This window comes from Petromyzon marinus, chromosome 28, assembly GCF_048934315.1.
Source record: "Petromyzon marinus isolate PM22_M1 ecotype Great Lakes invasive population chromosome 28, UKy_Petmar_22M1.pri1.0, whole genome shotgun sequence".
NCBI classification, from domain to species: Eukaryota; Metazoa; Chordata; class Hyperoartia; order Petromyzontiformes; family Petromyzontidae; genus Petromyzon; species Petromyzon marinus.
Window position 1 is genome coordinate 11,954,350 of NC_133694.1, and position 27,832 is coordinate 11,982,181.

The following is a 27,832-nucleotide window of genomic DNA, read 5'->3' on the forward strand; positions in this document are numbered from 1 at the left end:
ATCGATGGAATCGACAATGGGTGGAGGAAGCGGGATGGGGGGGGGGCGTTCACGACGGAGCGCCGGGCACCACGGAGACGGCCGCTCCATCAGCAACACGAAGCAGCAGCTGCAGTATTACGCAGCAACAGCAGTCGCATGCAGCTGCAGTAGCAAACAGTAGCATAAGCAGTGGCACGCAGCAGCAACACGCAGCAGCAGCAGCAGTCGCATGCAGCAAGCAGCAGCAAGTAGCAGCAGCAAGTAGCAACAGCAGCAGCAAGCCGCAGCAGTAGAAGCACGCGGCAGCAAGTAGCAACAGCAGCAGCAAGCCGCAGCAACAGAAGCAAGCGGCAAAAAGCAGCGGGAGTAGCAGCAGGAGTAGCAGCGGCGGCTTCCCACTATCCCCCCCCGGAGTGTGGGGTCCAGGGCTCCCGTGCGGAGCGCCGCCCAGACGGGTGACCTTCGCCGCCATCGTCGGAGGTCACGGGGAGGAGCGACGGCGTTCGAATTGCACCCCCAAGTGTCTCCCGCGAGTCAAGGCAATGGGCAACGCCATCCTCCGTCGGCTGTCCTAAGCCGGTGATGGAAATTCCACATTCCTGTGAAGGGATCGCCACCCCACCTCTGTCCGCACCCAGCGGTATAGACGGTAACACCGCAGCTGTAATCGTCGATTAGCAGGTTGCTTGTGATGGGGTAAAGTGTGGGTACTAACCACCTCTTCAAAGATGACACGGTGGCTGATGTTAACTACCTCGCCTGGTATACAGGAGGTCGTAGGTTCGATTCCGACCCTGACGAGATTTGCATGGTCGCGTAGATTTTTCTTCGAGTCCTCCCATTCTTCCCTCCACAAATAGAATCAACATCACGTGTGGAGAGTATTTGGCTGCTATAAAAAAAACTGTTTAGTAGATTTTAGTTTAGTTCAAAGACATCTGTCCAGCGCAGAAGAGTAAACCAAATGCCACTCTCGAGGGAGCTCCCAGGAGCTTGCCCCAGCAGTGGCCACAGTGGACAACTGCGGGGGCTGCGCCTTTACCGTCACCGAATGAAAGGGATTCGAGTTACCCCAAGGGCCGAGCACCGGTGTGAATCGCCAGGCACTCGTGGTAATCTGGGTTTATACATGTGCCAACTTACTTACAGACGGGACACAACGCTCAAGCCGTGCACCCGCGCACGCCTACATGGGCGATCGAGCGCGTGTGTGTGCGTGTGTGTGCGTGCGTGTGTGTGCGTGTGCGTGCGTGTGCGTGCGTGCGTGTGCGTGCGCGTGTGTGTGCGCGTGTGTGCGTGTGTGTGCGTGTGTGTGCGTGCGTGCGTGTGTGTGCGTGCGTGTGTATGCGCGTGGGGAACGGTGGCGTAACGGTTAGCGCGACGCGCTACGAACCCGGCAGAGACCCGAGTTCGATTCCCGCTCACGGCCAACACCGGTGACGATTATATGAACCGGTCCTGGGCCTCCCCTAGGTCGACTCAGCCTCAAATGAGTACCTGGTGCAATTAGTAAACATCGCCACTGGGGAGACAAAGGCGGCCCGGCGTGGTGTTGGCCACCAACCCCCTCGTGTGCCGTTCCGGCCTTCATAGGTGCTCGCTAACAGCACTTGCCCCAACAGTCTGTTAAGGCTACACGGGGGGATCTTTGTCTTTGCGCGTGCGTGTGACCTCACCCCCATGGCCATGGCCAGGTACTTGGTGGCCGAGTACGCGCAGCCGTCGCTCAGGGCGCAGTCGACGCAGCGGGACGACGCCCCTGGCGGCTGCACGCACGCGAGGGGTCGGCACGACACGGACACAGACTCAGAGCGGCCGCCACCACCACCCCCCCGCGTGCCCTCGCCCACACACAGGCACCGGCAATGCAGCGCGCGGCGCAGTTACACAAAACTCTGCATCACGCTGCACCAGTGCACACCGCTCTGCACCAGTGCACACCGCTCTGCACCAGTGCACACCGCTCTGCACCAGTGCACACCGCTCTGCACCAGTGCACACCGCTCTGCACGGTTCCACACTGCTCTGCAGCATCCCGCACCGCCCTGCATTATGGGGTACGTTACTACAATCACAAAACTTCTTTGCCAGCGCAACGGGGCGAGCACGGACGCTTTTGAAAGTTCCGTCTGCACGGTGTTTTTGCGCTCGTGACTAATGCAGTCGATAGTTTAATACACCTGGCTCTGCTTTGTGTTCATTCTGAATCGACGGTGCCATTTCACCTTCGTTTCCCGTTGTTTTCCGTGGTTCGGCCCTGTGCGCGACTGATGCCCTGCGTCACCCATCAGAGTTTGATGATTACAATCTCTAAAGTCACCCTGGACGCCCGTGCGGGGGGACGAGTGAAGGGAAGAGAAGTGGAGGGAGAGCGCCGAAGAGAGGGCAGCAGGAGAAGCAGCGAGAACACATCGCAGAGGCCAGAGGCCACGACTGCACAGGAGGAGCTGCGGAGTGGAGGGCATGGAGATTAAAGGGGGAGGCTTGTGCCCAGCAGTGGACAGTTACAGACCGCCAACAACAACAGAATCAGAGACCCATAGACTCACACAGAGACCCGTAGACTCACACAGAGACCCGTAGGCTCACACAGAGACCCGTAGACTCGTACAGAGACCCGTAGACTCACACAGAGACCCATCGACTCACACAGAGACCCGTAGGCTCACACAGAGACCCGTAGGCTCACACAGAGACCCGTAGACTCATACAGAGACCCGTAGACTCACACAGAGACCCGTAGACTCACACAGAGACCCGTAGACTCATACAGAGACTCGTAGACTCACACAGAGACACCTAGACTCACACAGAGACCCGTAGGCTCACACAGAGACCCGTAGACTCATACAGAGACCCGTAGACTCACACAGAGACCCGTAGACTCACACAGAGACCCGTAGACTCACACAGAGACCTGTAGACTCACACAGAAACCTGTAGACTCACACAGAGACACGTAGACTCACACAGAGACCCGTAGACTCTCATAGAGACCCGTAGACTCACACAGCCACTCGTAGACTCACACAGAGACCCGTAAACTCACACAGAGACCCGTAGACTGACACAGAGACCCGTAGGCTCACACAGAGACCCGTAGACTCGTACAGAGACCCGTAGAGTCACACAGAGACCCGTAGACTCACACAGAGACCCGTAAACTCACACAGAGACTCGTAGACTCACACAGAGACCTGTAGACTCACACAGAAACCTGTAGACTCACACAGAGACCCGTAGACTCACACAGAGACCCGTAGACTCTCATAGAGACCCGTAGACTCATACAGCCACTCGTAGACTCACACAGAGACCCGTAAACTCACACAGAGACCCGTAGACTCACACAGAGACCCATAGACTCACACAGAGGCCAATAGACTCACACAGAGACCCGTAGACTCACACAGAGACCCGTAGACTCACACAGAGACGCATAGACTCACACAGAGACCCGTAGACTCACACAGAGACCCATAGACTCACACAGAGACCCGTAAACTCACACAGAGACCCGTAGACTCACACAGAGACCCATAGACTCACACAGAGACCCGTAGACTCTCATAGAGACCCGTAGACTCACACAGACACTCGTAGACTCACACAGAGACCCATAGACTCACACAGAGACCCGTAGACTCACACAGAGACCCATAGACTCACACAGAGACCCGTAGACTCACACAGAGACCCGTAGACTCACACAGACACTCGTAGACTCACAGATACCCATAGACTTACACAGAGACCCGTAGACTCACACAGAGACCCGCAGACTCACACAGAGACCTGTGGACTCACACAGAGGCCCGTAGACTCACACAGAGACCCACAGACTCACACAGAGACCCGTAGACTCTCATAGAGACCCGTAGACTCACACAGAGACCCGTAGACTCACACAGAGACCCGTAGACTCACACAGAGACCTGTAGACTCACACAGAGACCAATAGACTCACACAGAGACCCGTAGACTCACACAGAGACCCATCGACACACACCCGGCGAGAGCGGTACCTGGTGCTCCTTGGTGAAGTGGCAGAGGGCGCCGAACGACGACACCTTGAGGCACCTGGGGAGCACGACACAAGCGGGGCGAGCGGAGAGAGCGTCAGCCGGGCCGTAGCCGCCACCTCACGGCACCGCCCAGCGATGGGCCCTGGTCACTGATCCACTGCTGGATGGCGTCTTCCCGGCGCCTCCGTCTGTGCATCAAACACCGTGCGGCCTCGAAAAGAAACATGAGTGAATATATAACAGGCGACGTTTCGATGCAGTGTCGTACTTCGTAGCACGTCAGATGCCCCCCCGAAGCCCGGATCACCCTTGCTGAAGAGCAATTCGCCTAGGAGGGCCTCATCTGGCTGTCGAGAGAGTTCACCCGATGGGTTGCACGCACGGTTTACGTTTAAACTCCTTTCTCTCTCTCTCGGTGCTCTGGATTCCTCCCACAGCCAAAAATGCTCAGCAAGGAAACGATCCAGAATCCCGAAAGAAACGATCCAGAATCCCGAAAGAAACGATCCAGAATCCCGAAAGAAACGATCCAGAATCCCGAAAGAAACGATCCAGAATCCCGAAAGAAACGATCCAGAATCCTGAAAGAAACGATCCAGAATCCTGAAAGAAACGATCCAGAATCCCGTTAGAAAACGATCCAGAATCCCGAAGTAGCTGCCCTTCTGCGTAAGACCTTCCTCGATACATAAAGTACAGGGTGCTTCAAAAAATGTTAACAATTCGGAGAATTTGCAACAACACCACAAGAAATGTGCTGCCTCCGGGCTCTGGAGGCCACCTGGAGAATTTTCCAGGCAATGCGCTGACAATGATTTTCTGAAGCTATTAGCACACATTTGTTATCACGTTACAGTGTATTATCAGTTATTTTTCCATTAAAAACGATTGTCCCATATAAGTGTTAAAACATTTTTTTAAGCACCCTGTACATCATCATTATTATTATTCGTGTTATTGTATAAACCGGCTCCTGTAAGGGGGGGGGGGGGCAGGGTCTGAGTTTCTGCAGGGCCCACACGGCTTCTCTCTGTCTAGGTGGATCAAGTTTCTAGCTGAGTTTCTGCAGGGTCCACACGGCTTCTCTCTGTCCAGGTGGATCAAGTTTCTAGCTGAGTATCTGCAAGGCCCACAAGGCTTCTCTCTGTCCAGGTGGATCAAGTTTCTAGCTGTGTTGATGCATGGTCCACAAGGCTTTTCTCTGTCCAGGTGGATCAAGTTTCTAGCTGTGTTGATGCATGGTCCACAAGGCTTCTCTCTGTCCAGGTGGATCAAGTTTCTAGCTGAGTACGGCTCACAAGGCTTCTCTCTGTCCAGGTAGATCAAGTTTCTAGCTGAGTGTCTGCATGGCCCACACGGCTGCTCTCTGTCCAGGTGGATCAAGTTTCTAGCTGAGTGTCTGCATGGCCCACACGGCTTCTCTCTGTCCAGGTGGATCAAGTTTCTAGCTGAGCTGCTGCAGGGCCCAAACGGCTGCTCTCTGTCCAGGTGGATCAAGTTTCTAGCTGTGTTGATGCAGGGTCCACAAGGCTTCTCTCTGTCCAGGTGGATCAAGTTTCTAGCTGAGTTTCTGCAGGGCCCACAAAGCTTCTCTCTGTCCAGGTGGATCAAGTTTCTTGCTGTGCGAGCTGCGCCACTCAAGGTCGGACCCGGTCGCAGCTTTCCGAGACGTCGCATGAGAATCGGAATTCTTTATTTATCCTGGAGAAATCTGATGAGCTGTGAAGCTCCCTTTCACAGATGTCCAGCAGCAGGGGCACGAGGGGGGGGGGCGGTGGCAGGAAGTTGCAACGACAAAACAAATTCGAAAAAACACGTGCGGAGTGTGAAGTGTAGGAAAGGTAATCAAATCACAAAATTTTTTTTTACGCAAAATAGATCAAGTATATGAGTTCAAATTGCCAAGCTTGGCCAAGGTAGCCAAAACGACAGCAGCAAGGACAGTCCCAGAGCACACCAAGCCGACGCCGCCACACAGCCCCCCGTTAACACTGCGCACCATCAGCAGGCTACCCCTGGGGGACACCCCCAAGGCACCCCCCTCCCCCACAGCTCTCCCATCACGCCCGTTCTGTCCTCTGCCTCGTCTCCTAGAACCTTCTAGAACCTCCTAGAACCTTCTAGAACCTCTTAGAACCTTCTAGAACCTCCTAGAACCTTTTATAACCTCTCAGAACCTTCTAGAACCTCCTAGAACCTTCTAGAACCTTGTCTCAACCGTTGCAACGGTAACCACAACCCCCGCCTGCTCCTCTCCGAATCCTCTAGCCAATCCAGCGCTTGTTTCCGGTTGGATTGGCTAGAGGATTCATGGATCATGTACGATCATGTACGTATGTACCGGTACGCTGAACGTAGCCGACCGTGCTGGTGGCAGGTGTGGTGATTATGACGACGATGACGACGGCTGTAAGAGAAAGTTACCTTGGAGGTCGCCCGTCAACTGTGCAACGATTTCGGAGGGTGGGGGTGGTGGGGGAGCGATCAGCGGAAAAAGGGAATTAAAGCCAGGCGAGGGCTCGCGAACCTCTTCCCCTCGAGCCAGTAGAGGATGAGGTCCAGGTCGTGGCAGGACTTGGCGAGGAGCGAGAAGGAGCTCTCGTCCTCCCTCCTCCAGTTGCCGCGCACGAACGAGTGAGCAAAGTGGAAGTGGCCGACCTGCGCGCGGGCACAGGCGGGCACAGGCGGGCACAGGCGTGCGCGCCAGGGCAGGTTGTCTCACGGCGCGAATCGGATAGAACGCGACGAATGCATTCGGGCGAGGGATGAGACGTGAATTGGATGTAACGCAATCGAGCGAACGGAACCTACGTCGCCACGCGAGTAGGAATCAGAGGTCGCACGGCTGTCTCGGCGTAGCATCGCACGAGGCAGTGGGATGCTGCTGGATGCTACCCACGCAGCCTCGGCCTTTGTTCAGCCTGCGTTACGCACCTCACGAGTTATTGCGGACTGTGCTTTACCCTGCACTATACATGATTTATTATAACGCGATTTCTCTATAACGCGGTGTTCTTCAGGAACGCAACAACTATCACGTTATAGGAGAACACACTGTATCTATACTGGAGGAATCCGATGAGCTATAAAGCTCTTTTTCACAGATGTCCAGTAGGGGCGGGTCAGAACGTTACAACAACAAACAATACAAAAAACACAATAGGAGTCCAAAGTATGGGAAAGGTAAACTAATCACTTGAAAATATACGAATACATTAATTTTTTAAATATTTTACCAGGTAAGGCTCCACTGAGCTACAACAGCTCTTTTTCAGAAGCGACCTGGCCACAAATTACAGCTCAACGAAGTGGCTTCTCATGACCTGGACATTTATAACAGCAGCCAACTACTCAAAGCAATCGAAACGATCTCAACGGATGTTTCTAAACGTGGAGGGAAAATCCGGAGAACCCGGGAGAAAAAAAAACACGCCACCACAGGGAGAGAAACAAGCAAACTCCAAATATACAGCAGGCGGCACGTGTAGTGGGCACGTTTCGTGGGCACGTTTCGTGGGCACGTGTAGTGGCACGTGTAGCGGCACGTGTAGCGGCACGTGTAGTGGCACGTGTAGTAGCACGTGTAGTGGCACGTGCAGCGGAGCGACGGCTGTGGCTGGCACCGCACTCACGGGCTCCAGGTGCTGAATGTGCACCACGTCGCCTATGACTCCTTTATCCAACAACTCCTGCACACGGTGACACACGGTGACACACAGAGGACACATGGTGACATGGACACACAAACACAGAGACACACGGACACATGGACACACGATGATGCACGGACACACGGTGACATGGACACACAAATACACGGTGACACACGGACACACAGGCTATGCGCGTGCACTCAGTCAGCGTCCCGCACTTCCGATTAACACGTACAGTGTCGGCAGTGACACGTCCCTGTAACCAGACAGCCAAAGGCCAGGAGTCGTAACCCTTTAATCCTCTATTACTGCGTAGATTCACTCATGCAGCCCCCTTGTCAATTCACTGCTGGATGAGGGCTGCCCCAAGCAGCCCCGCGGGTCGTAGGTGGTCATTTGACCATACTTCACCACTCCTGTCGGTGCTGGCAGGTGAATGGAGTGGAGGCAAGAGGGGGGGGGGGGGGGGTGACTGTCGACAGATGAATTGTAAACACGGCCGCCGTGGCCACCTCCACTGGCCTGATCCGCACCAACGTTACCGCGAATGTTATCGTCATCGCCGCCGGCGACGAAGCCGCTGCCGGTTGGGAGTTGTTGTTGTTGCTGCTGCCGCTGCTTGCGACGGTGGCGAGCCTTGGGGAGGGGCGCTTCTGTTGGCGCTGGGGAGGCACCCACGGGCCCAGCGCCGGAGCACCGGCCTCACCGGTTGCACACAAAGTGCCGGAGTTCGCGATTACGGGGATCGCCCTTAGCCCCGGCCGGCGTGCCGACCGGCCGGCACGCCGATGGCCGGGAGCTGAACCTGGGGATCGTTTACGGAGATCCAGTCGAGTGGCACTGCGGTTGCAGCTGCGGTTACAAGCGGCGGGGGGAGGTCAAAAGTTCAAAGCCGGGCCAGGGGTTGGCTCGGCCGGTCACGCTTACGAGGCGTCATCCTGCACGCAGGAGGTGGTTTCTGGACGGACAAAGGACCGATCGTGACCGAAGGATAGGCCCCTTCACGCCTCGCATGTCACGTGGCATCACCATACTTCTGGCGTGCCAAGAAGTGGTTGTCCCTGTGAGGAGACTGGCCCCCGCCATGGCAACATAGAACTTCCACCGCTGGATCAGCGCTGCCAGTGGTGACTCGACTTGGCGAGCTCAGTATGAATCCTGCGTAAGTCCACCCCGTTCGCCTGGCATTCTCAAGCAATTCAAACAGCAATGTTGCGCGTGTCTTTGCTTCTTTGATTTAGCAGCTGTAATGAGGCGCTTGCAACATTCCAGCGATTGGGCACCACATTAAAAAGGCAAAGTAACCTACTAAAAGGCACGCTCCAGCCTCACTTTGTAGCGGGAATTGGATATCAGAGCTAAGGTCTACATCCTTCGGAATAACGGGAGACCAGTCCAGTCATTCTATGACCCGAACCACGCTGACGATGCAGAATTTTTTATTCTCAGAATATTTATATACTCGCCTTTTGCCCGTCCAAGGACGGGTGTACTGCAGTAAATCTAAAACTTGCAAGAGAAAAGCAGACCACGACGTGATATATTCATTGCATCAATTCGTGTGCAGTTTGTAAGGGCGCGGTGACACAGACTTACTTCATTTAAAGGTTATAATCCCTTGTTCATTATGACGTCATTTTTACTTTGATGTCTCAACAGCGTGACGGAGATCACGTGACGTGAGGGTTCTGCCTTTGTAGTGAGGGTTGTGAGTTGACGCTGAGGAGGGGGGAGGAGGCGCCTCGCCCCCCCCTATGTGGAGTGACGTCAGCCGCTAATTATTATGAATGTGGGGGGGGGTGTCCATTTGGAGGACGTCACCTTATAATGATTAATAATGAGGGGGGCTGGTCGACGTGGAGTGACGTCACCTGCTCATGATTATTAATGAGGGGGAGGGTGCTCCATGTGGAGTGACGGCACCTGGTCATGATTATTAATGAGGGGGGCTGGTCAACGTGGAGTGACGTCACGAGTGTTGCACACAGACATTATTGGCTCATTATAGTCGGTAATAATAATGGGGGGGGTGTCCATTTGGAGAACGTCACCTGCTCATGATTATTAATGAGGGGGGCTGTTGGATGTGGAGTGACGTCACTTGTGCATGATTATATTAGTGGGGGGGGGGTACTCCATATTGAGTGACGTCACCCGCTCATGATTATTAATCAGGGGTGGGGGGGTGTCCATTTGGAGGACGTCACCTGCTCATGAATATTAATGAGGGGGGCTGGCCGATGTGGAGTGACGTCACGAGCGTTAAGGACAGACTTTTCCTGGGTGATTATAGCAGGTATACTGGAAGAATCTGATGAGCTATCAAGCTCTTTTTTGCAGATGTCCAGTGTGCAGAGCCCTGCTCGTGAACCCACCCTATAAGACGACCCCAGGGTGCACTCCACCAGTTTCACAAAGTCGCGTGCACTGGGTAAGGCCCCACTGAGCTACGTAACTCTGTTCCAGAAGCGACCTGGCCATCACAAGTGATCACGTGGCTTATCACGTGGACATTTATAGCAGCCACATACTGAAAAAGCACGTTGATTCTCAAATGTGAAAGGGAAAAAAACGGAGGACCTGGAGAAAAATCAACGCGACCACGGGGAGAACCTAAAATATACAGGCGTCAGGGTCGAGATTGGACCCACGACCTCACGTATACCAGGCGAGGGAGAAAACACCTCGCTACCGTGGCAGAAGACAAAGGTGCAGGGCTTGGAAATTAGTCTCCCTGAGCCCAAAACCACCGCTACCCCTGGTGCCGACACCGCTGAGGGTGTCCTGGACTTTCTACACCTCGGTGGCAAGCTGTTGCAAGCCTGGCATCATCCGCAGGATTGACCTGGCCGCATCCGTTATCCACAATTCACGCGGCATGCAGCCTCAACGTCGTCTCAGCACACCGACCAAGATCCGAGTTATGGTGCCGAACCGTGGACTCCCCCTCAGTCAAGACCCAAACTGGCTGCGGGCCTTCCTCACGCGGTGTCGGCGGCAGCTCCTTGACATCAGACGGTTCGACTTTGTTGGCGACATTGAAGTCTCGTCGAGGGACCGGTGTTCCGTCGTCCGGTTGAGTCGTATCCGTTGGTCTGGCCGCCTTGCGAGGACGCGGGGCGACACTCCCGCACGCCGATCTCCATCGTGGCGCCATGCGGTCCGGCCTTCCCGAGGGGACTCGTGGCTTCGTGAAGATCCATCGAGACGCCGGCCTAACCTTGCGGGAAGCCTCCTACAAGGCGGTGGAATGCGGTTGGCCCACTGGGCCTCCGTCGCCTACGCGTTTCCAACGACGACAATGATGATGATCGTACCATGGAATTCCAAAGTCAATAATGCAAAATGCCAGTTGCTTTGTAAGGTCACACAGTTAATGAGCTGAGAGCCTCTCCTGTCGATAAATGAAGACCCCCCCCCTGCCCCCGCCCCCCATCAATTGGATTATTGCATCTCGTAAGATCGATAGTGTTTTGCAGCCGGCACCGTGGCCGCTTCTCCTCACCCAGCAGTGAGCAGCCGTCAGAGGCTCGTCCCGCTCTAATCCATGACTCTCAGGCCATGTTGAACCTCAATCGCCAATTCACTCGGACACCGCGCGGTCTCAGAAGCTCAGCAGGTGTCGAGCCTGGACGGTGCCTTGGACAGGTGACCGCCGTGCACAGACACGTTGCTTGCTGCTGTGGGCTGTGCCTCTATGCGGTGGGCAGCAGAGGTGTAGGAATGTTGTCCCGTACTTCTACGCTCCCCACAATGTCGCGTGTACCGATGTCGGCCAAGTATGGCCAGGAACAGAACACCGTCACGGCCCGCAACAGCGTAGGAAGGCCCTCGTCTGGCAGGGGATTTTGAAGTGGCCGTAGTTTGGCCTGGCGCACGTCCGTGGCAGCACAGTGCGGACGCAGCAGGTCGTGACGGCACGCCAGACGTAACCCCAGGCTTTGCGAGGCAAGGATCCCGTGGTTCGTGCAGATTTGTCAAGAAACTACCCCACAACAAGCCGGCCTGTGAGGTGGCCAGGAAAAATGGCAGCGCAGCGGACAGTGGCGGAGCCAGTGGGGGGGGGGGGGGGGGGGGGTGGCACGTGCCCCCCCAATGATCCGATCGAAATCCCTAATTTCGATTGGATCATTGGGGTTTATTAGTAATAAATCGTCATTTTGCGACCCCCACTGCCACTGTGTAGCATATTATTATGTGCCAGGGACTATTTGAGATGATAGGACAACAGTCTGAGTCCATAATTGGCAATAAGTAACGGCAAAGCAGTTATAAGTGACTCAGAATCGTGCGCAGTTGCATCTACAGAGTCCACGATTTCCCTGAAGGCAAACACCTTTAGCGAGCGCGATGCCGATCACACAACGCGGTTCGAATTCGACCCTCGATCGATGGCTGTGCCATCGTCGCACACACGGCGAATAACAACTCCTATCATTTTTCATTACTGGAGGGGTTGCCCCCCTACCCTACCTGAAAATCCTGGCTCCACCATTGCGTGCGGACTTCTGAGTACTGTCCGCTCGCGTGCGTGGATTGTTTCTGGGTAACTCCGTTGCCGCCCGTATGCAAAAAAAAATCTACGTAAAAATTTGCCAACGATTGCCCAAACATCGCCATGCAGGGCCCTCCCAACAAAAAGAGCCTTCTGACTTGCCGAGGCTCTCCTGAATTAGATTTCTATTCTTGCTAATGGAGGCGGCAGTATGTTCAGGAGCGAAATGCCAATGTCGAGGTCTGTTCGCCACGAGAAGGCTTCGGGAGAGAATCTGTGTGAGTTTTTCTACTACCCTCTCCCCCCCCCCATTGAACAAGCGCAGACTTCGTAAGTAATGGAACGAATACGTTACAAGGCTGCACTCATTACACACAAAGTGCTTGCCGTAAATGAACCACAATACCTTGCCGATCTGGTCAAGGGGCATAAACCATCACGCAAACTCCGGTCATTATTGCAGCAGCAGCGGATTTTTGGCTGTTCGTTGAAGACGGTGGTCACCGCATCACACGCCGCTTTCAGATGCGCTTCTACGGCCGTCTGGAACGTTCTTCTGGTATTAGGAGGCCACTGGAGCTGTGCAATTTTAAATGCAGATTGAAACCCCGTTTCTTTAGAACTGATTTTTTGTAATTAATTTCTTGTCCTTCCCCCGCACCTCCGATGAGCACGGCCGGCTAAGTACGGTGCGAAAGAAGTCCAACGTGCGTTACCACACGTGCGTACTTTCCCCGTGAGCGCAGTTCGCTGAGGAGCTCCGAGTCCTAAGGGCAGGCCTCCTTCTCCCGCTCGTGCCAGTGAGCGGTCACCGTGAAGGGGAAGCAACGCGGCCACCTGCGACGGACCCTCAGCGCCGGATGGCGATAAACGTACCGCGCGCGTTCATTCGATGCCGTGCACGAAACGAGGCACTATGCAAGGCTGCCAAAGGGATCGTGGGATTCGCAAAGCTGGTCACGCTTTGCGCAGTGCCCTGTCAAAGTCAACTCAATGTCAACGCAGTGTGGCGGTATCTGCGGCCGAATAAGCGCCCGGGGGTGCCGCGCGTCTCTGTTTGCGGTGGCTGCGAAGCCGTGGTGGAAATTCCACATCTTGTGCGAAGGAGGCCAGTCTCTCCGTGGAGAAAAACAAAAGCCACCGCTCACTTCCCACGACGTGCGATTCGTGAGTAGATTGTTCCGCTCTGAGTGGCAGTTTTTGACTGCTGGCAATTTGCTAAATTCTTGTCAGTGAAGGCAGTGGCCAATGCATCATCATTCATCAGCATCAGCCAGGATCAATCCACTGCTCGATGAATGCTTCCCCAAGCTGTCGGCTAATTTATAACTATTGATTATAGATTAGCTGAACGGCACCACCACGCCCCACATACCCATGCGCATGTACACACAGCAACAACGTCCACCATTCGCCAATAAGTGGCGGTGTGGCGCTTGTGCCAGGCTAGGTGCACTTTGAGTCAGCGTGAAGTGCGGAAGACAAGTCACAGGACAGACCCACGTGTTATGAGTTGACTGACTGAGTTGCAAAGACAACAAGACAACCTGAAACAGGCTCTTGGGGCAAGTGCTGTTAGCGAGTACCTATGAAAGCAGGCATGGTACACGAAGGGGTGGGTGTCCAGCATGCTCCAGGTCCGGCCACCTTTGTCTCCCCAGTGGCGATGTTCACACACCTGCACCAAGTACTCATTTACGGCTGAGTCGACCTAGGGTAGGTTAAGGAACTGATCGTGAAAAATTGTCACTGGGTTTTGGCCGTGAGCAGGATGTCAACTCGGGTCGCCGGGATTTGTAGCGCATCGTGCTAGCCGTGACGCCACCGCTACACACACCACACGCGCACACAAACACTCGCACGCACGCCAGCGGTGGCTGCTGGTGGCGGCGGCGGCTCACCTTGATTTTCTGCACGGGAGGGAAGTAGCGCAGCACGTGGCACACGGAGAGCATGACGTCCGCGTGCCGGCACGCCGCCACGATCGCCTCGCAGTCACCCTCGCTTACCTGCCGCACGGGGACACACGCACGGCACTCGCTCCACGCGGACAATGCTGCTGCTGGTGGTGTGGGGAGCGGTGGTGTAGTGGTTAGCACTGTGCTACGAAACCGGCGACCCGAGTTCCATTTCCGCTCACGGCCAATACCGGTGGTGATTATCTGAACCGGTCGTGGGCCTCCCCAAGGTCGACTCAGCCTCGAATGAGTACCTGGTGCGATGTGTAGTAAACATCGCCGCTGGGGAGACAAAGGCGGTCGGGCGTGGTGCTGGCCACCCACCCCCTCTTGTGCCGTGCCGGCCTTCATAGGTGCTCAATAACAGCACTTGCCCCAACAGTCCGTTGAGGCTACACGGGGGATCTTTGTCTTTGATGATGATGCCTGATCCTCACAGCAGCAGCTTTTGGCGAGTCGTCGAACAAAGCCGGTCACCGCATCGCGCGCTTTCAGATGCACTTCTGTCACCGTCTGGAATGCTCTCCCTATTAGGAACCCACTGGAGCTATGCACTTTTAAATCATCTCGATACAAAAGTCATTTATTTAGAACTGCTTTTTGTGTTTAGTTTGTTGTCCTTTCCCCGCACATCCGATTAGCGCGGTTTGCTACGTACGGTGCGAAAGAAGTTCAACGTACACACACACAGCACCGCGCGATCGTTTCCTTCCTCCCTCCAGATCCAGCAGCTGTTCCGAACTCGACATCCCGACCCCCCAAAGTTTGCTCTTTATCGATCAAATCTCGGCAGCGTCTGGCACAGACTGTCAACCAATCTCTGGGTGCCACTCCCCCGTACAGCCTTAACAGACTGTTGGGGCAAGTGCTGTTAACAAGCACCGATGAAGGCTGGCACAGCACGCGAGGGGATGGGTGGCCAGCACCACGCCCAGCCGCCTTTGTCTCCCCTTAGTGGCGATGTTTACACGACGGCACCAGGCACTAATTTGAGGCTGAGTCGACCTAGGGGAGGCCCAGGGCCGGTTCAGATAATCATCACCGGTGTCGGTGGCTGTGAGCAGGAATCGATCCACGGGGTCGTTGGGTTCGTAGCGCGGCGTGCTAACCGCTGCACCACCGCTCCCCTCCTCTTCCCCCACCCTGAACGCGCGTCCCACTCATCGCAGCGTCTCTCTCTCTCATTAACATCGATGGCGCTTTCTTGCCACGTTTTACTCTCAACCTCCAAGCTGCTCCACCCTATCCCGACGCGACTAATCCTGAAGCATCCTTCACGTACACCTGTCCAGGAGAGCCACACTGAGTTTGTAGGACTCCTCTATCCGGAGGGGTCCTACGTTTGGTTTTATTTTGAAAGATTTCCAGCCAAATAATGACGAGTATTCGTCCGGAGACGACCCAAACGTGCGAGGGAGCAACGCTCTATCCCCGTACAGACGGCAAGAGATGGCGATTAGTCCGCTTGGTGTAGCGCCTTCGCCTGGCTAGCCAGGGTATGGCAACCTCTTCGATGCCCCACAGCATTCGTGCGATCCACCAACCCTCGCCTCCGGCGTTGGATTACAGGCCACGTGTGTGGCCACCGCCGCCCGGACGCTGCTGTCGATCTCACGCGCTTGATTCCGCACGAGGCGCACCACTTCGCAACGGGCCACTCACAACACCAATCCATCACTGCGAGCAGTACGGGTCAGGTACTAGAGGGGGTCGGTTCTCAATTTGGCAACAACAACAACGACGCTGCCTTTCTAATTTCTAGCGCGGCGGCGCTCATTCCCGTCTGTCACTGCAAGAGCCTTTAGCCACGTGACAGAAGCGGCGGAACAGCGCGTGGATGCGTGCGTGGATGCGTGCGTGTATGCATGCGTGGATGCGTGCGTGCGTGCGTGGATGCGAGTGTGGATGCGTGCGTGCGTGGTTGTGTGCGTGCGTGCGTAGTCGCCCGTCGAATGTATTTTGCAAGTCGTGTGCGGCCCTCGCCAGGGGGTTAGGTCTCCGTGCCCCTGGCCTCCCGGCGTCCTCTCACCGCCATGGGCTTCTCCAGCAGAACGTGGTAGCCCTTTGCTGCGAAGGCGACGGCCGGGTCCTGATGGCGAGGAGGAGACAGAAGCTTTGTAAAACATTCCACATCTGAATGACCGCTGTCCGTTCACTGGCCCACGAAGTGGCACTCGTTTCATCGACCGCGGAGGTGCGGTGAGAGGTTAATCGTCTCCCCGACCGAGATTCCGGTTCGGAACGCCTCCGTCGCCGAGTCGAGATTGCGGTATATGATCAGCGGGCCATTCCTCGCAACGCTCTGCCCGAGGCCGCTTCACGACGCGATTCGATACGACCCGACATGAGAGCTAGAAAGCATCTCGACGAGATCGCCGCACAAGAGCGGGGTGGGGGTGGGGGGACACGAGAGCGGAATGGTAATGGCTGGTGGTCGTGGTGGAACGGGAGTGAGCGGTAGTGGTGGCGGTGGTGCTGGTGCATCGGCCGGTCATCTCAGTCACTCAACCCATGGCACCTGGGTCTGTCCCGTGACCTCCTGCCAGCAGGCATTCGACCTTTCAAATGGCCTTAAAGTGCACTTAGCCTGGCACAAGAGCCGTGGTGCCGTCACCATCATTCAGTGGCGAATGGCGGCTGTTGGTGTTGTTGGTGCTGGTGGAAAGGATGCTGGGAGAGAGGGCTGGTGAAGAGCGGCGGTGACGGACAGGGGAAGGACTCTCGTCAGGACTCGCGGCTGCACGGGAGAGGGAATATAAAAGTGCCGTTAAATCTGCCACGACGCGACACGGCCAATTAGCAAGAGAGTAAACCCACAACGTTCACACTCCAACAGACCGGTGTGCTGAACTAGTAACTAACTGGCATAATTGGCACGTTTTGTTTACGTGACAAAGCTTACTAATTGGCTGCGTCGGGTGTTGGCGGCGGGTTTAACGACGACACATTTATATTGACGCGATCTAACCCCACAAAAAAAACCTCTATTATGGATAATATCGGGCGTGAAAGCCAAGTACTACCACTACTCCGTGTTAAACGGGAGAGGGAGCGAGCGCCCACTGAGCGATCGTTGGCTGAGAATTCCCCAACTTCAGAAGCCGAGTTTTTGCTGGAGCTGAGGGCACAGGAAGGGGAGCAGAGGGGGGGGGGAGGTGGTGGATGGGGGGGGGGGAGACGCGGGGCAGTGGCGAGCCCACGGTGGACCGTGAGCACGAGGCGGTTGATGGTCTCGTTGTTGATCCATGATTGAAGGCAACTGGAGGTTGGTGGCGAATTTGGTTGACTTTGCGGGCGCAACGTTTGGTTGCCGGGTGCTTTGGAGCAGCCGAAAATTCCACGGCGGTGGATTTGGGCAGGGTACAGACTGTACGCCACGTGCTCCGACATCATGAAAACGCAACCGCAGTCCAGAAGCCCTCAAGGAAGCGTGGACAGATGCATGCTCGGAATGACACTGAGAGCGACAGAACAGCACATGGATTAAAACTCGACTGAACTATTTGTATTTTATCAGGTAAGGCCCTCATAGATATTTTTCAGAAGCGACCTGGCTATTAAAAAATGATAGCTCAATGAAGTATGGAAATGTCTGGCAGCCAAATGCTCTGAACGCGTGGTGACGTTGATTCGAAATGTGGAGGGAAAAACCCGAAGGACCCGGAGCAAAATCCACGTGACCACGGGGAGAGAGAGAGACACACACAAACTCCAAATATACACCAGGCGTCAGGGTCGGGATCTAACTCACAACCGCCTGTATACCAGGCTCGCCACCTTAGATTAGAGTACACACGGCAGCTGGGGACATCACACTGACCGTTAACAGTGGCCTTGGGCAGGACATGCCACGAGACTGGACCATGGTCAGTGGTGGAGACTGATGGGAGAGTTTGCCAGCGTGGCGAGATGTTAACTACCTCACCTGATATACAGAAGGTCGTGGGTTTAATCCCGACCCTGACTGACGCTGACGCCTGCTGTATATTTGGAGTTTGCATGTCTCGCTTTCTCCCCGTGGTCACGTGGATTTTTATCCGGGTCTTCCGGGTTTTCCCTCCACATTTGGAGTCAACATCACGTGTTCAGAGTATTTGGCTGCTTTACACTTCCACGTGATAAGCCACTTCGTTCAGCTATCGTTTGTGGCCAGGTCGCTTCTGAAAAAAGAGCTGTATAGCTCAGTGGGGCCTTACGTGGTAATATAAAAAGTAGTTTATAGTTTAGTTTTTATAGTGGCAGCCACAGGAAGGAATGTGCCGTAACGTGGACACGTCCACCACGGAGATGGAGCGATAAAATCAGCGTACGCAGGAGCTGGACGGATCGTTGCATACGAAGGATGGTGAACGATGGCAACGGCTGGGGGGCGGGGGGGGGGGTGGAAGGGGGTGGGGGAAGAGGGGGGTGTTGGGGGAGGGTGGGGGGGATGGGGGTGGAGGTATTTATCCAGCAGTGAAGAGACCATGGACGATCACGACGTTCGATAGAGAATGGAGTTTTGCCGCACAGTCGAGGCGAGCTGTGACGACGGCACGGAGCTTCAGCGGCAGCAGCGATAGCAGCAGAGGAAGAGTCGCGGAGGAAGAGGAGGAGGAAGAGGAGGAGGAAGAGGAGGAGGAAGAGTCGCGGAGGAAGAGTCGCAGGAAGAGGAGGAAGAGGAGGAGGAGGAAGAGGAGGAGGAGGAGGAGGAAGAGGAGGAGGAAGAGGAGGAAGAGGAGGAAGAGGAAGAGTTGCGGAGGAAGAGTCGCAGGAAGAGGAGGAGGAAGAGGAGGAGGAAGAGGAGGAAGAGGAGGAGGAGGAAGAGGAGGAAGAGGAGGAAAAGGAGGAGGAAGAGGAGGAGGAAGAGGAGGAACAGGAGGAAGAGTCCCGGAGGAAGAGGAGTAGGTGGCGCACGTGCGAAGCCGGCGCTGCGCGAGCAGGGACAGCCAAGTGAACCCTGCCGGAGCCGTCGGCACCGACAGAGGGCAGCGCCCCCCCCCCCCCCCGCCCTCCCCTCACCTTGTGCAGGCGATCCGGCGTGCAGATGAAAACGGCGTCGGCAAATCTCGCCAGCTCCGCCGCCTCCCTCCAGTCTGCAGCGCTCACACCGCGGCGCGTCAACGTCAGGCGGTCGTCACGGCCAAGAGCTTCATAGCTCACCGGATTCCCCCAGTGTGAAACACAGATTCTGATTCCTTCCCTCTGCGAGATCCCACGGCTGGTGCGAAGTCGAGCTCGTGCCGTAACCGCACCGTCCTGCTGCTGCTGCCTGGTCAGTGACCTCTGGGGGTGACCCCGGTGCCCGTGTCGGTACCCTGACCTCCGCCATCCTGGACACGAGTCCCACCCGCTGCGACCTCCCGCTGCTGATGATTATGGCTACAACGCCGCCAATGACAAATCAAAACGAGATGATGATCGTGACGACGATGATTGTTGCCGTTATCGCGGTTGCTTTCTGCTGCGACGATGATGATGATGACGCGGAAGAGGTGATGTTTCCAGGACTATGAAATATTATGGGACATTTAATCCTTTCCCATACTCACGACGTACACGTGCGTGCACATGTACGTCATCAGAACAAAAAATGAAATAACTTTATCTGTATCGAGGTTCCCGCAAGGCCACGCGGGAGGGCGTGCGGCACAGGTTGGCGCCAGCTATCGTAGAGTGCGGCGGTCGCGTCGCTCCGGTGCTCTGCGGTGAGTAACAATGTGTTTAAAAACAGCGGCGCTGCTACGCCTCTCTAAATAACATTAACGCCGAACCGCTTGAGCCGTTCCGAGACTCGGCGGTGGACGGGACACCCACCCTGCAACCTGCAGACGCCTCGGAATGGGAATAGGTTAATTATCTGTGGCACAATGTCTGAGTTCGAACTCCGGTCATACGCATGGCAACTTTTGGGTAACCATCGAAAAAAAAAGACGGTCACTGCATCGCGCGCTCTCAGATGCTCTACTGCAGCCGGCTGGAACGTTCTTCCTTCCGTTGTTAGGAAGCCACTGGAAGCTTTGAGCTTTTAAACCATCTCGATTGAAAACTCGTTTCTTTAAAACAGCTTTGTGCTTAGTTTGTTGTCCTTCCCCCGCACCTCCGATTGGCACGTTTGGCTACGTACCGTGCGGAAGAAGTTCAACGTATGTACGTACATACTGTACTTCAAATACTCGTTACACACGGCATCACAGCTGCGTCACCACGCGTCTCTCGAACAGAGACACAAGAGTCCTTGCTCGAACGCGCGCTCCATGTCGCGTGACGTGAAACCGACGGGATTCCAAAATGTGTTTACAGCTCCTACGTAAATCCACTGCTGGCCGTGTCGGTCGTGGGCGTTGTTCGACCATACTTCACCACGCCGGTCAGTGCGTCTCGACAAAGAAGACCATACTTCACCACGCCGGTCAGTGCGTCTCGACAAAGAAGACCATACTTCACCACGCCAGTCAGTGCGTCTCGACAAAGAAGACCATACTTCACCACGCCGGTCAGTGCGTCTCGACAAAGAAGACCATACTTCACCACGCCGGTCAGTGCGTCTCGACAAAGAAGACCATACTTCACCACGCCGGTCAGTGCGTCTCGACAAAGAAGACCATACTTCACCACGCCGGTCAGTGCGTCTCGACAAAGAAGAGAGCGCGAGGAGTGCTTCAGGCATCATTCGCTCCCGACGACGTGAGCCTTGGCTGGGAATTGAACTCTGGCGGCCGCGTTTCATGGCAGCCGTCCATTGTTTTTGTTCATCTCCTCTCGCTCTTGTGGGAAAACGAGAGAGTGACCTCTCCAGCGAAATTGAATCCCGCCGGAGACGCGGAGACATCTGGCACGTCCGCTTGCCCGCGGTGAACGCGTTCACGAGGAGGCGAGCGACGCTCGCGTTGAACGCGTCCACTAGGCAGCGAATGGCGGCGAGATAGAGGAGGCGTTGGTTTTAATTTTTATCATCAGCGGAGGCAAATCTCTCCGGCTTCTAATTGGAAGCGGAGCGAGACGAGAGGGGGCGGCCTCGTGGGGACGACGACGACGACCTCATGACGGCACCAACGCAGGGATTGTGGGTAAATTAATTATCATGGATTTAGCGCAAACGGGGGGACGGTGGGCAGAGGGACACTGAGATTGCTGCTGAACCGTGCCAATCCCCGCGCGCCGTCTCCAATCACTCAAAGTGCCTCTGAGGGTTGTGGTGGCGGGGGACAATGGCCGTGCATTAATCCGGTAAAGCGTTCTCCAGCGGGCTTCACCTCGCAGAGCATTTCTCTTTTCGCTAACGAACCACCACCGCCGCCGCCGCCACCGCTGCCGCTGCCCCCATTACCGCGCCAAAAAAGCGGTCCCTTTTGCAGGAGACGCGCCGCTGTTGATGATTAATTACTGGTTCACGAAGCCCGTCTTCGCCAGGTAAAAGTTTTCAGTAAATATAATAAATAACCTGATTTTTTTTCGTACACAATTTTTTTTAAATCTATGACCAGACACTAACAGCTTACTCCATTTTAAGATTCCGTTGGTTTTTTTTTACATTAGAAAGAAGAAAAAATAATGAACTTAATACTCTATGAGAGGAAGCTCTGCTATCTTTTACCGTTTTCTTGTTATATTCCGATTTGAACATCATAAAATGCGGATTTTTTTTCGTTCAAAACCGCTTTAATGGTTCTCACTTTCCTTTTATTTGCTGTTGAACGCGCTGGCAAACGGTACCCATGACACCACGCACAAACATGTTTACCGGGCACTTAACATCGAGATTTGGGAGCCTTGCAATGAAAAATCTCAGATTTTAACTTCCGTCCTATTTGGGAGCCTTACAATGAAAAATCTCAGATTTTAACTTCCGTCCTATTTGGGAGCCTTACAATGAAAAATCTCAGATTTTAAGTTCCGTCCTATTTGGGAGCCTTACAATGAAAAATCTCAGATTTTAACTTCCGTCCTATTTGGGAGCCTTACAATTAAAAATCTCAGATTTTAACTTCCGTCCTATTTGGGAGCCTTACAATGAAAAATCTCAGATTTTAACTTCCGTCCTATTTGGGAGCCTTACAATGAAAAATCTCAGATTTTAAGTTCCGTCCTATTTGGGAGCCTTACAATGAAAAATCTCACATTTTAAGTTCCGTCCTATTTGGGAGCCTTGCAATGAAAAATCTCAGATTTTAAGTTCCGTCCTATTTGGGAGCCTTACAATGAAAAATCTCAGATTTTAACTTCCGTCCTGTTTGGGAGCCTTACAATGAAAAATCTCAGATTTTAACTTCCGTCCTATTTGGGAGCCTTACAATGAAAAATCTCAGATTTTAAGTTCCGTCCTATTTGGGAGCCTTACAATGAAAAATCTCAGATTTTAACTTCCGTCCTATTTGGGAGCCTTACAATGAAAAATCTCAGATTTTAACTTCCGTCCTATTTGGGAGCCTTACAATGAAAAATCTCAGATTTTAACTTCCGTCCTATTTGGGAGCCTTACAATGAAAAATCTCAGATTTTAAGTTCCGTCCTATTTGGGAGCCTTACAATGAAAAATCTCACATTTTAAGTTCCGTCCTATTTGGGAGCCTTGCAATGAAAAATCTCAGATTTTAAGTTCCGTCCTATTTGGGAGCCTTACAATGAAAAATCTCAGATTTTAAGTTCCGTCCTATTTGGGAGCCTTACAATGAAAAATCTCACATTTTAAGTTCCGTCCTATTTGGGAGCCTTGCAATGAAAAATCTCAGATTTTAAGTTCCGTCCTATTTGGGAGCCTTACAATGAAAAATCTCAGATTTTAACTTCCGTCCTGTTTGGGAGCCTTACAATGAAAAATCTCAGATTTTAACTTCCGTCCTATTTGGGAGCCTTACAATGAAAAATCTCAGATTTTAAGTTCCGTCCTATTTGGGAGCCTTACAATGAAAAATCTCAGATTTTAACTTCCGTCCTATTTGGGAGCCTTACAATGAAAAATCTCAGATTTTAACTTCCGTCCTATTTGGGAGCCTTACAATGAAAAATCTCAGATTTTAACTTCCGTCCTATTTGGGAGCCTTACAATGAAAAATCTCAGATTTTAAGTTCCGTCCTATTTGGGAGCCTTACAATGAAAAATCTCACATTTTAAGTTCCGTCCTATTTGGGAGCCTTGCAATGAAAAATCTCAGATTTTAAGTTCCGTCCTATTTGGGAGCCTTACAATGAAAAATCTCAGATTTTAAGTTCCGTCCTATTTGGGAGCCTTACAATGAAAAATCTCACATTTTAAGTTCCGTCCTATTTGGGAGCCTTGCAATGAAAAATCTCAGATTTTAAGTTCCGTCCTATTTGGGAGCCTTACAATGAAAAATCTCAGATTTTAAGTTCCGTCCTATTGTTTGTCTCCTAAACGCTACCTGTGTACCAAATGTCAGCCTTCTACCTCGTCGGCAAGTACCATAGAGGATTTTTGAGACGTACACACACACACATGAAGGTCTTCATTTATAGAGAAGATAGATTCCTACAACTCACCATCACCGCAGCTCCCGTCGCCAGCGCCTGCTCCCACCCCCACGCATTACGGGATAAAGTCGCAACACCTTACACCCCCCCTCGCACCTCCAATTAGCACGGCTGGCTACGTACGGTGCGAAAGAAGTTCAACGTACGTACACACAGCACCCTGTACTCATCATACCCGTCAACCCCTTGTCAGTGCCCTACCTTATTACAGGCCAATTCAGACCTTATTGGTCACCCCGTGACCCCCTTATAAATATCAACGTTCATCACTGAGGAGAAACACAAACAAATAGACGTAACAAAATGTGTCGCCCGTACTGAAACGGCTGTGCGCCGTATGGACCCGGGAAAGTCAATTTCCCTATACAAGAATCCGGAGTAAGCCGTGTGGGTTGACAGCCGCGTGTAGTGCACGGGACAGGCTTCACTCGCTCCGTGCGGGTTCATTTTGTGCGACTTCGCGTGCGTTGCGAGGTTAGGTTCTGTGGCTCGCCGGGAGAAGGCAGGACAGCAGCAATGTTGACTCCGCCTGTTTCGTCCGCACGGGATAAAGCGTTGCCCCCTCGCGCGCCTGGGGGGGGGGGTTCTTTTCGAATTCCCCCCCCCTCCACATTTAGAGTCGACAAGCGGCCGCTGTACATTTCCACGTGATGATAAGCTCACTTCGTTGGAGCTTCTGAAAAAAAGAGCTACGTCGCTCAGAGGGGCCTTACATGGTAAAATAACAATCGTGTAAAAAAAGTTTCGTTTAGATTTCGGATCTGGCCCGTGACTGAGTGCTGCACCCTTTGCGCACGAGGCCTCAGGGGTCTTTACCGTCAGCATCACAGCAGACCGCGCGCTTCGGCAATCCCTCGTGGACGTGGTAGGAAATGAAACTCTCCCCCCGTGCTTCCTTCACCCCCGCAGAGTCCACCGTGTGCTTGAGCCGGTTTCAATAACCGCGGCTCAGAGCTACTCGGAGTCAGTGCCGAATGATCCTCGTAGCACAAGTAGCTACAAGTGCTACGGGCCCCGCACTTTCAAGGGCCCCACGCTAAATGCTTTCAAGCTATCAACTCCGGTTCAGTGATTCTGCACTTGCTCTATTACCATAGTACTATACCGCCTTCAAATTTTATGAACGACTGGGTGTTTAAGGTTAGCCATTTGTCGTATTATCTGGCTGTATAGCAAATGAACAAATACTATTACAGTACTTTACTACGCAAGATAAAAACGCACGTGTTTAAAAATGTATCTGTTTTTTTTTTATGTAGGGCCCCTTTATAACATCATGCTACAGGCCCCGCACTCGCTTCATCCGGCACTGCTCGGAGTCGGCGTTATTGGTGAGTTCTTGACGAGCGGTGCCGTGCCACTTGAACATCACGCAGCGCACGCCAGGCAGCGGCGCTTCTCACCGCAGCGATGTGGGAAAGTGTCGTGCTGTTTGGCGTTATTTGATTTGCCTTTGTTGTCGTGAGTGTGACGAGAGTGAGAGAGTGTGGCGGTGTGTGAGTGTCAGTGTGAGAGTGTGAGGGTGTGAGTGTGTGAGAGTGTCAGTGTGAGGGTGTGAGTGTGTGAGGGTGTGAGTGTGAGAGTGTGTGAGTGTGAGAATGTGAGAGTGTGAGTGTGAGAGTGTGTGAGGGTGTGAGTGTTACAATGTGACAGTGTGGTGGTGTGAGAGTGTTGTGAGTGTGGCAGTGCGAGCTTGAAGGGAGTGTTGTGAGTGTGGTGGTGTGTGTTCGTGTGAGTGCGGTGATGTGTGACTGTGAGTTGGGGCAAGTGCTGTTAGCGAGCACCTATGAAGACCGGCACGGCACACGAGGGGGTATGTGGCCAGCACCACGCCCGACCGCCTTTGTCTTCCTCGTAACGACCGCACCAGGTACTCATTTAAGGCTGAGTCGACCGAGGGGAAGCCCAGGAATCGAACTCGGGGCGCAGGGTTCGTAGCGCTCACCGCGACAAACTCCCCCACAGTTGCACAATCACGCGGCCTGCCACCCTCACTCCCATACTCCCACACATCCTCACGCGCCACCAACATCGGCCAGTCGTCTCACTCAGTCAACCCATGGCACCTGGGCCTGTCCAGCGACCTCCTGTCAGTGAGCATTTGACACTTGACGTGGCCCCAAGGTGCACCTAGCCTGGCACGGGCACTGCGGTGATGGCACCGCCACTTCGTTGCTGCGATTGGCGGCTGTTGCGGTAGTGGCTAGCGGGCTGCACTATTCGCCCATCGACCCGAATCTGGTTCCCGCTCACCGTCCCGAATAACGGTGATGATTATCTGAACCGGTGCTGGGCCTCGCCTAGGTTGACTGAGCCTTAAATGAGTACTTGGAGAAACAAAGGCGGCCGGGCGTGGTTCTGGCCACCCCACCTCCTCCCGCGCGGTTGACAACACTTATCCAACAGTCTGCTGAATACTACGACGGAAGATTCGATGTCTGTGTGTAGATTTTATTTTTTTAAACATCGTCATCCGTGGTGAAGTTAAATAATTGTGTAGGGGCTCAGAACAAACAACGAAGCAGAAGGGGCGTGAGTGTGTGTGTAGGTGAAGACACGTGTGTGTGTGTGTAGGTGAGGACACGGTGTGTATGTGTAGGTGAAGACATGGTGTGTGTGTGTGTGTAGGTGAAGACACGGTGTGTGTGTGTGTGTAGGTGAAGACACGGTGTGTGTGTGTAGGTGAAGACACGGTGTGTGTGTGTAGGTGAGGACACGGTGTGTGTGTGTGTAGGCGAGGACATGGTGTGTGTGTAGGTGTGTGTAGGTGAAGACACGGTGTGTGTGTAGGTGAAGACACGGTGTGTGTGTGTGTAGGTAAAGACACGGTGTGTGTGTGTGTAGGTGAGGACACGGTGTGTGTGTGTGTAGGTGAGGACACGGTGTGTGTGTGTGTGTAGGTTAAGACACGGTGTGTGTGTGTGTGTAGGTGAAGACACGGTGTGTGTGTGTAGGTGAAGACACGGTGTGTGTGTGTGTAGGTGAAGACACGGTGTGTGTGTGTGTAGGTGAAGACACGGTGTGTGTGTAGGTGAGGACACGGTGTGTGTGTGTGTAGGTGTGGACACGGTGTGTGTGTAGGTGAAGACACTGTGTGTGTGTGTAGGTGAGGACACGGTGTGTGTGTGTAGGTGAAGACACGGTGTGTGTGTGTAGGTGAGGACACTGTGTGTGTGTGTGTGTAGGTGAGGACACGGTGTGTGTGTGTGTAGGTGAAGACACGGTGTGTGTGTGTAGGTGAGGACACGGTGTGTGTGTGTGTGTAGGTGAGGACACGGTGTGTGTGTGTGTGTAGGTGAGGACACGGTGTGTGTGTGTAGGTGAGGACACGGTGTGTGTGTGTGTGTAGGTTAAGACACGGTGTGTGTGTGTGTGTGTAGGTGAAGACACGGTGTGTGTGTGTGTAGGTGAGGACACGGTGTGTGTGTGTGTGTAGGTGAGGACACGGTGTGTGTGTGTGTAGGTGAGGACACGGTGTGTTTGTAGGTGAGGACACGGTGTGTGTGTGTAGGTGAGTACACGGTGTGTGTGTGTAGGTGAGTACACGGTGTGTGTGTGTGTAGGTGAGGACACGGTGTGTGTGTGTAGGTGAGTACACGGTGTGTGTGTGTAGGTGAGGACACGGTGTGTGTGTGTGTGTAGGTGAGGACACGGTGTGTGTAGGTGAGGACACGGTGTGTGTGTGTAGGTGAAGACACGGTGTGTGTAAGTGAGGGGACGGTGACTCCGATGCGTGAAACCGGACGAGTGGGATCCACATTCTTCTGGCCCAGCAGGGCGTGAGAGGCATCTTTAAACACAAAGGTAAAGATCCCCCGCATTGCCTTGAACATTCTGTTGGGGCAAGTGGACCTGTGAAGAAGACCGGCACGGCGGCACACGAGGGGATGGGTGGCCAGCAACCACGCCCGGACGCCTTTGTCTCCCCATTGCTGATGTTGTTACACAGTGCACCACCAAGTACTCGTTTATCCTGAGTAGGCCTCGGGGTTTGGCTGCATCTGTAGAGTCATATGAACACTGTGCACCGTGGATGGTTCACGTGTGTGGAGACAGATGAACACTGTGCACCGTGGATGGTTCACGTGTGTAGAGACAGATGAACACTGAGCACCGTGGATGGTTCACGTGTGTGGAGACAGATGAACACTGTGCACCGTGGATGGTTCACCTGTGTAGAGACAGATGAACACTGAGCACCGTGGATGGTTCACGTGTGTAGAGACAGATGAACACTGTGCACCGTGG

The 27,832-nt window shown here is 53.8% G+C and overlaps 1 protein-coding gene and 1 long non-coding RNA gene across 3 annotated transcripts in view; one reads left to right on the top strand and one right to left on the bottom strand.

The window, feature by feature from the left end:
* The window catches only part of LOC116947028 (putative oxidoreductase YteT), a 338,553-nt gene that overhangs the window by 241,533 nt on the left and 69,188 nt on the right, over positions 1-27,832 (bottom strand). The window contains exons 4-10 of the mRNA XM_032962395.2: positions 19,115-19,188; positions 16,143-16,202; positions 14,057-14,164; positions 7,640-7,696; positions 6,535-6,665; positions 4,008-4,062; positions 1,659-1,748 (exon numbers count right to left, since the gene is read on the bottom strand). Coding sequence (XP_032818286.2) covers positions 1,659-1,748; positions 4,008-4,062; positions 6,535-6,665; positions 7,640-7,696; positions 14,057-14,164; positions 16,143-16,202; positions 19,115-19,188 — 575 coding nt within the window. The remainder of the gene's footprint in view (positions 1-1,658; positions 1,749-4,007; positions 4,063-6,534; positions 6,666-7,639; positions 7,697-14,056; positions 14,165-16,142; positions 16,203-19,114; positions 19,189-27,832) is intronic.
* Positions 1-27,832, top strand: part of LOC116947031 (uncharacterized) — a 52,598-nt gene that overhangs the window by 13,697 nt on the left and 11,069 nt on the right. Inside the window, exons 2-3 of one of the 2 annotated variants that reach the window (XR_012945581.1) lie at positions 24,844-24,915; positions 27,273-27,388. This is a non-coding gene — a long non-coding RNA (uncharacterized LOC116947031). Of the gene's footprint in view, positions 1-24,120; positions 24,916-27,272; positions 27,389-27,832 lie in introns of those variants that run through there. The other variant, XR_004403636.2, reaches the window with a different exon arrangement.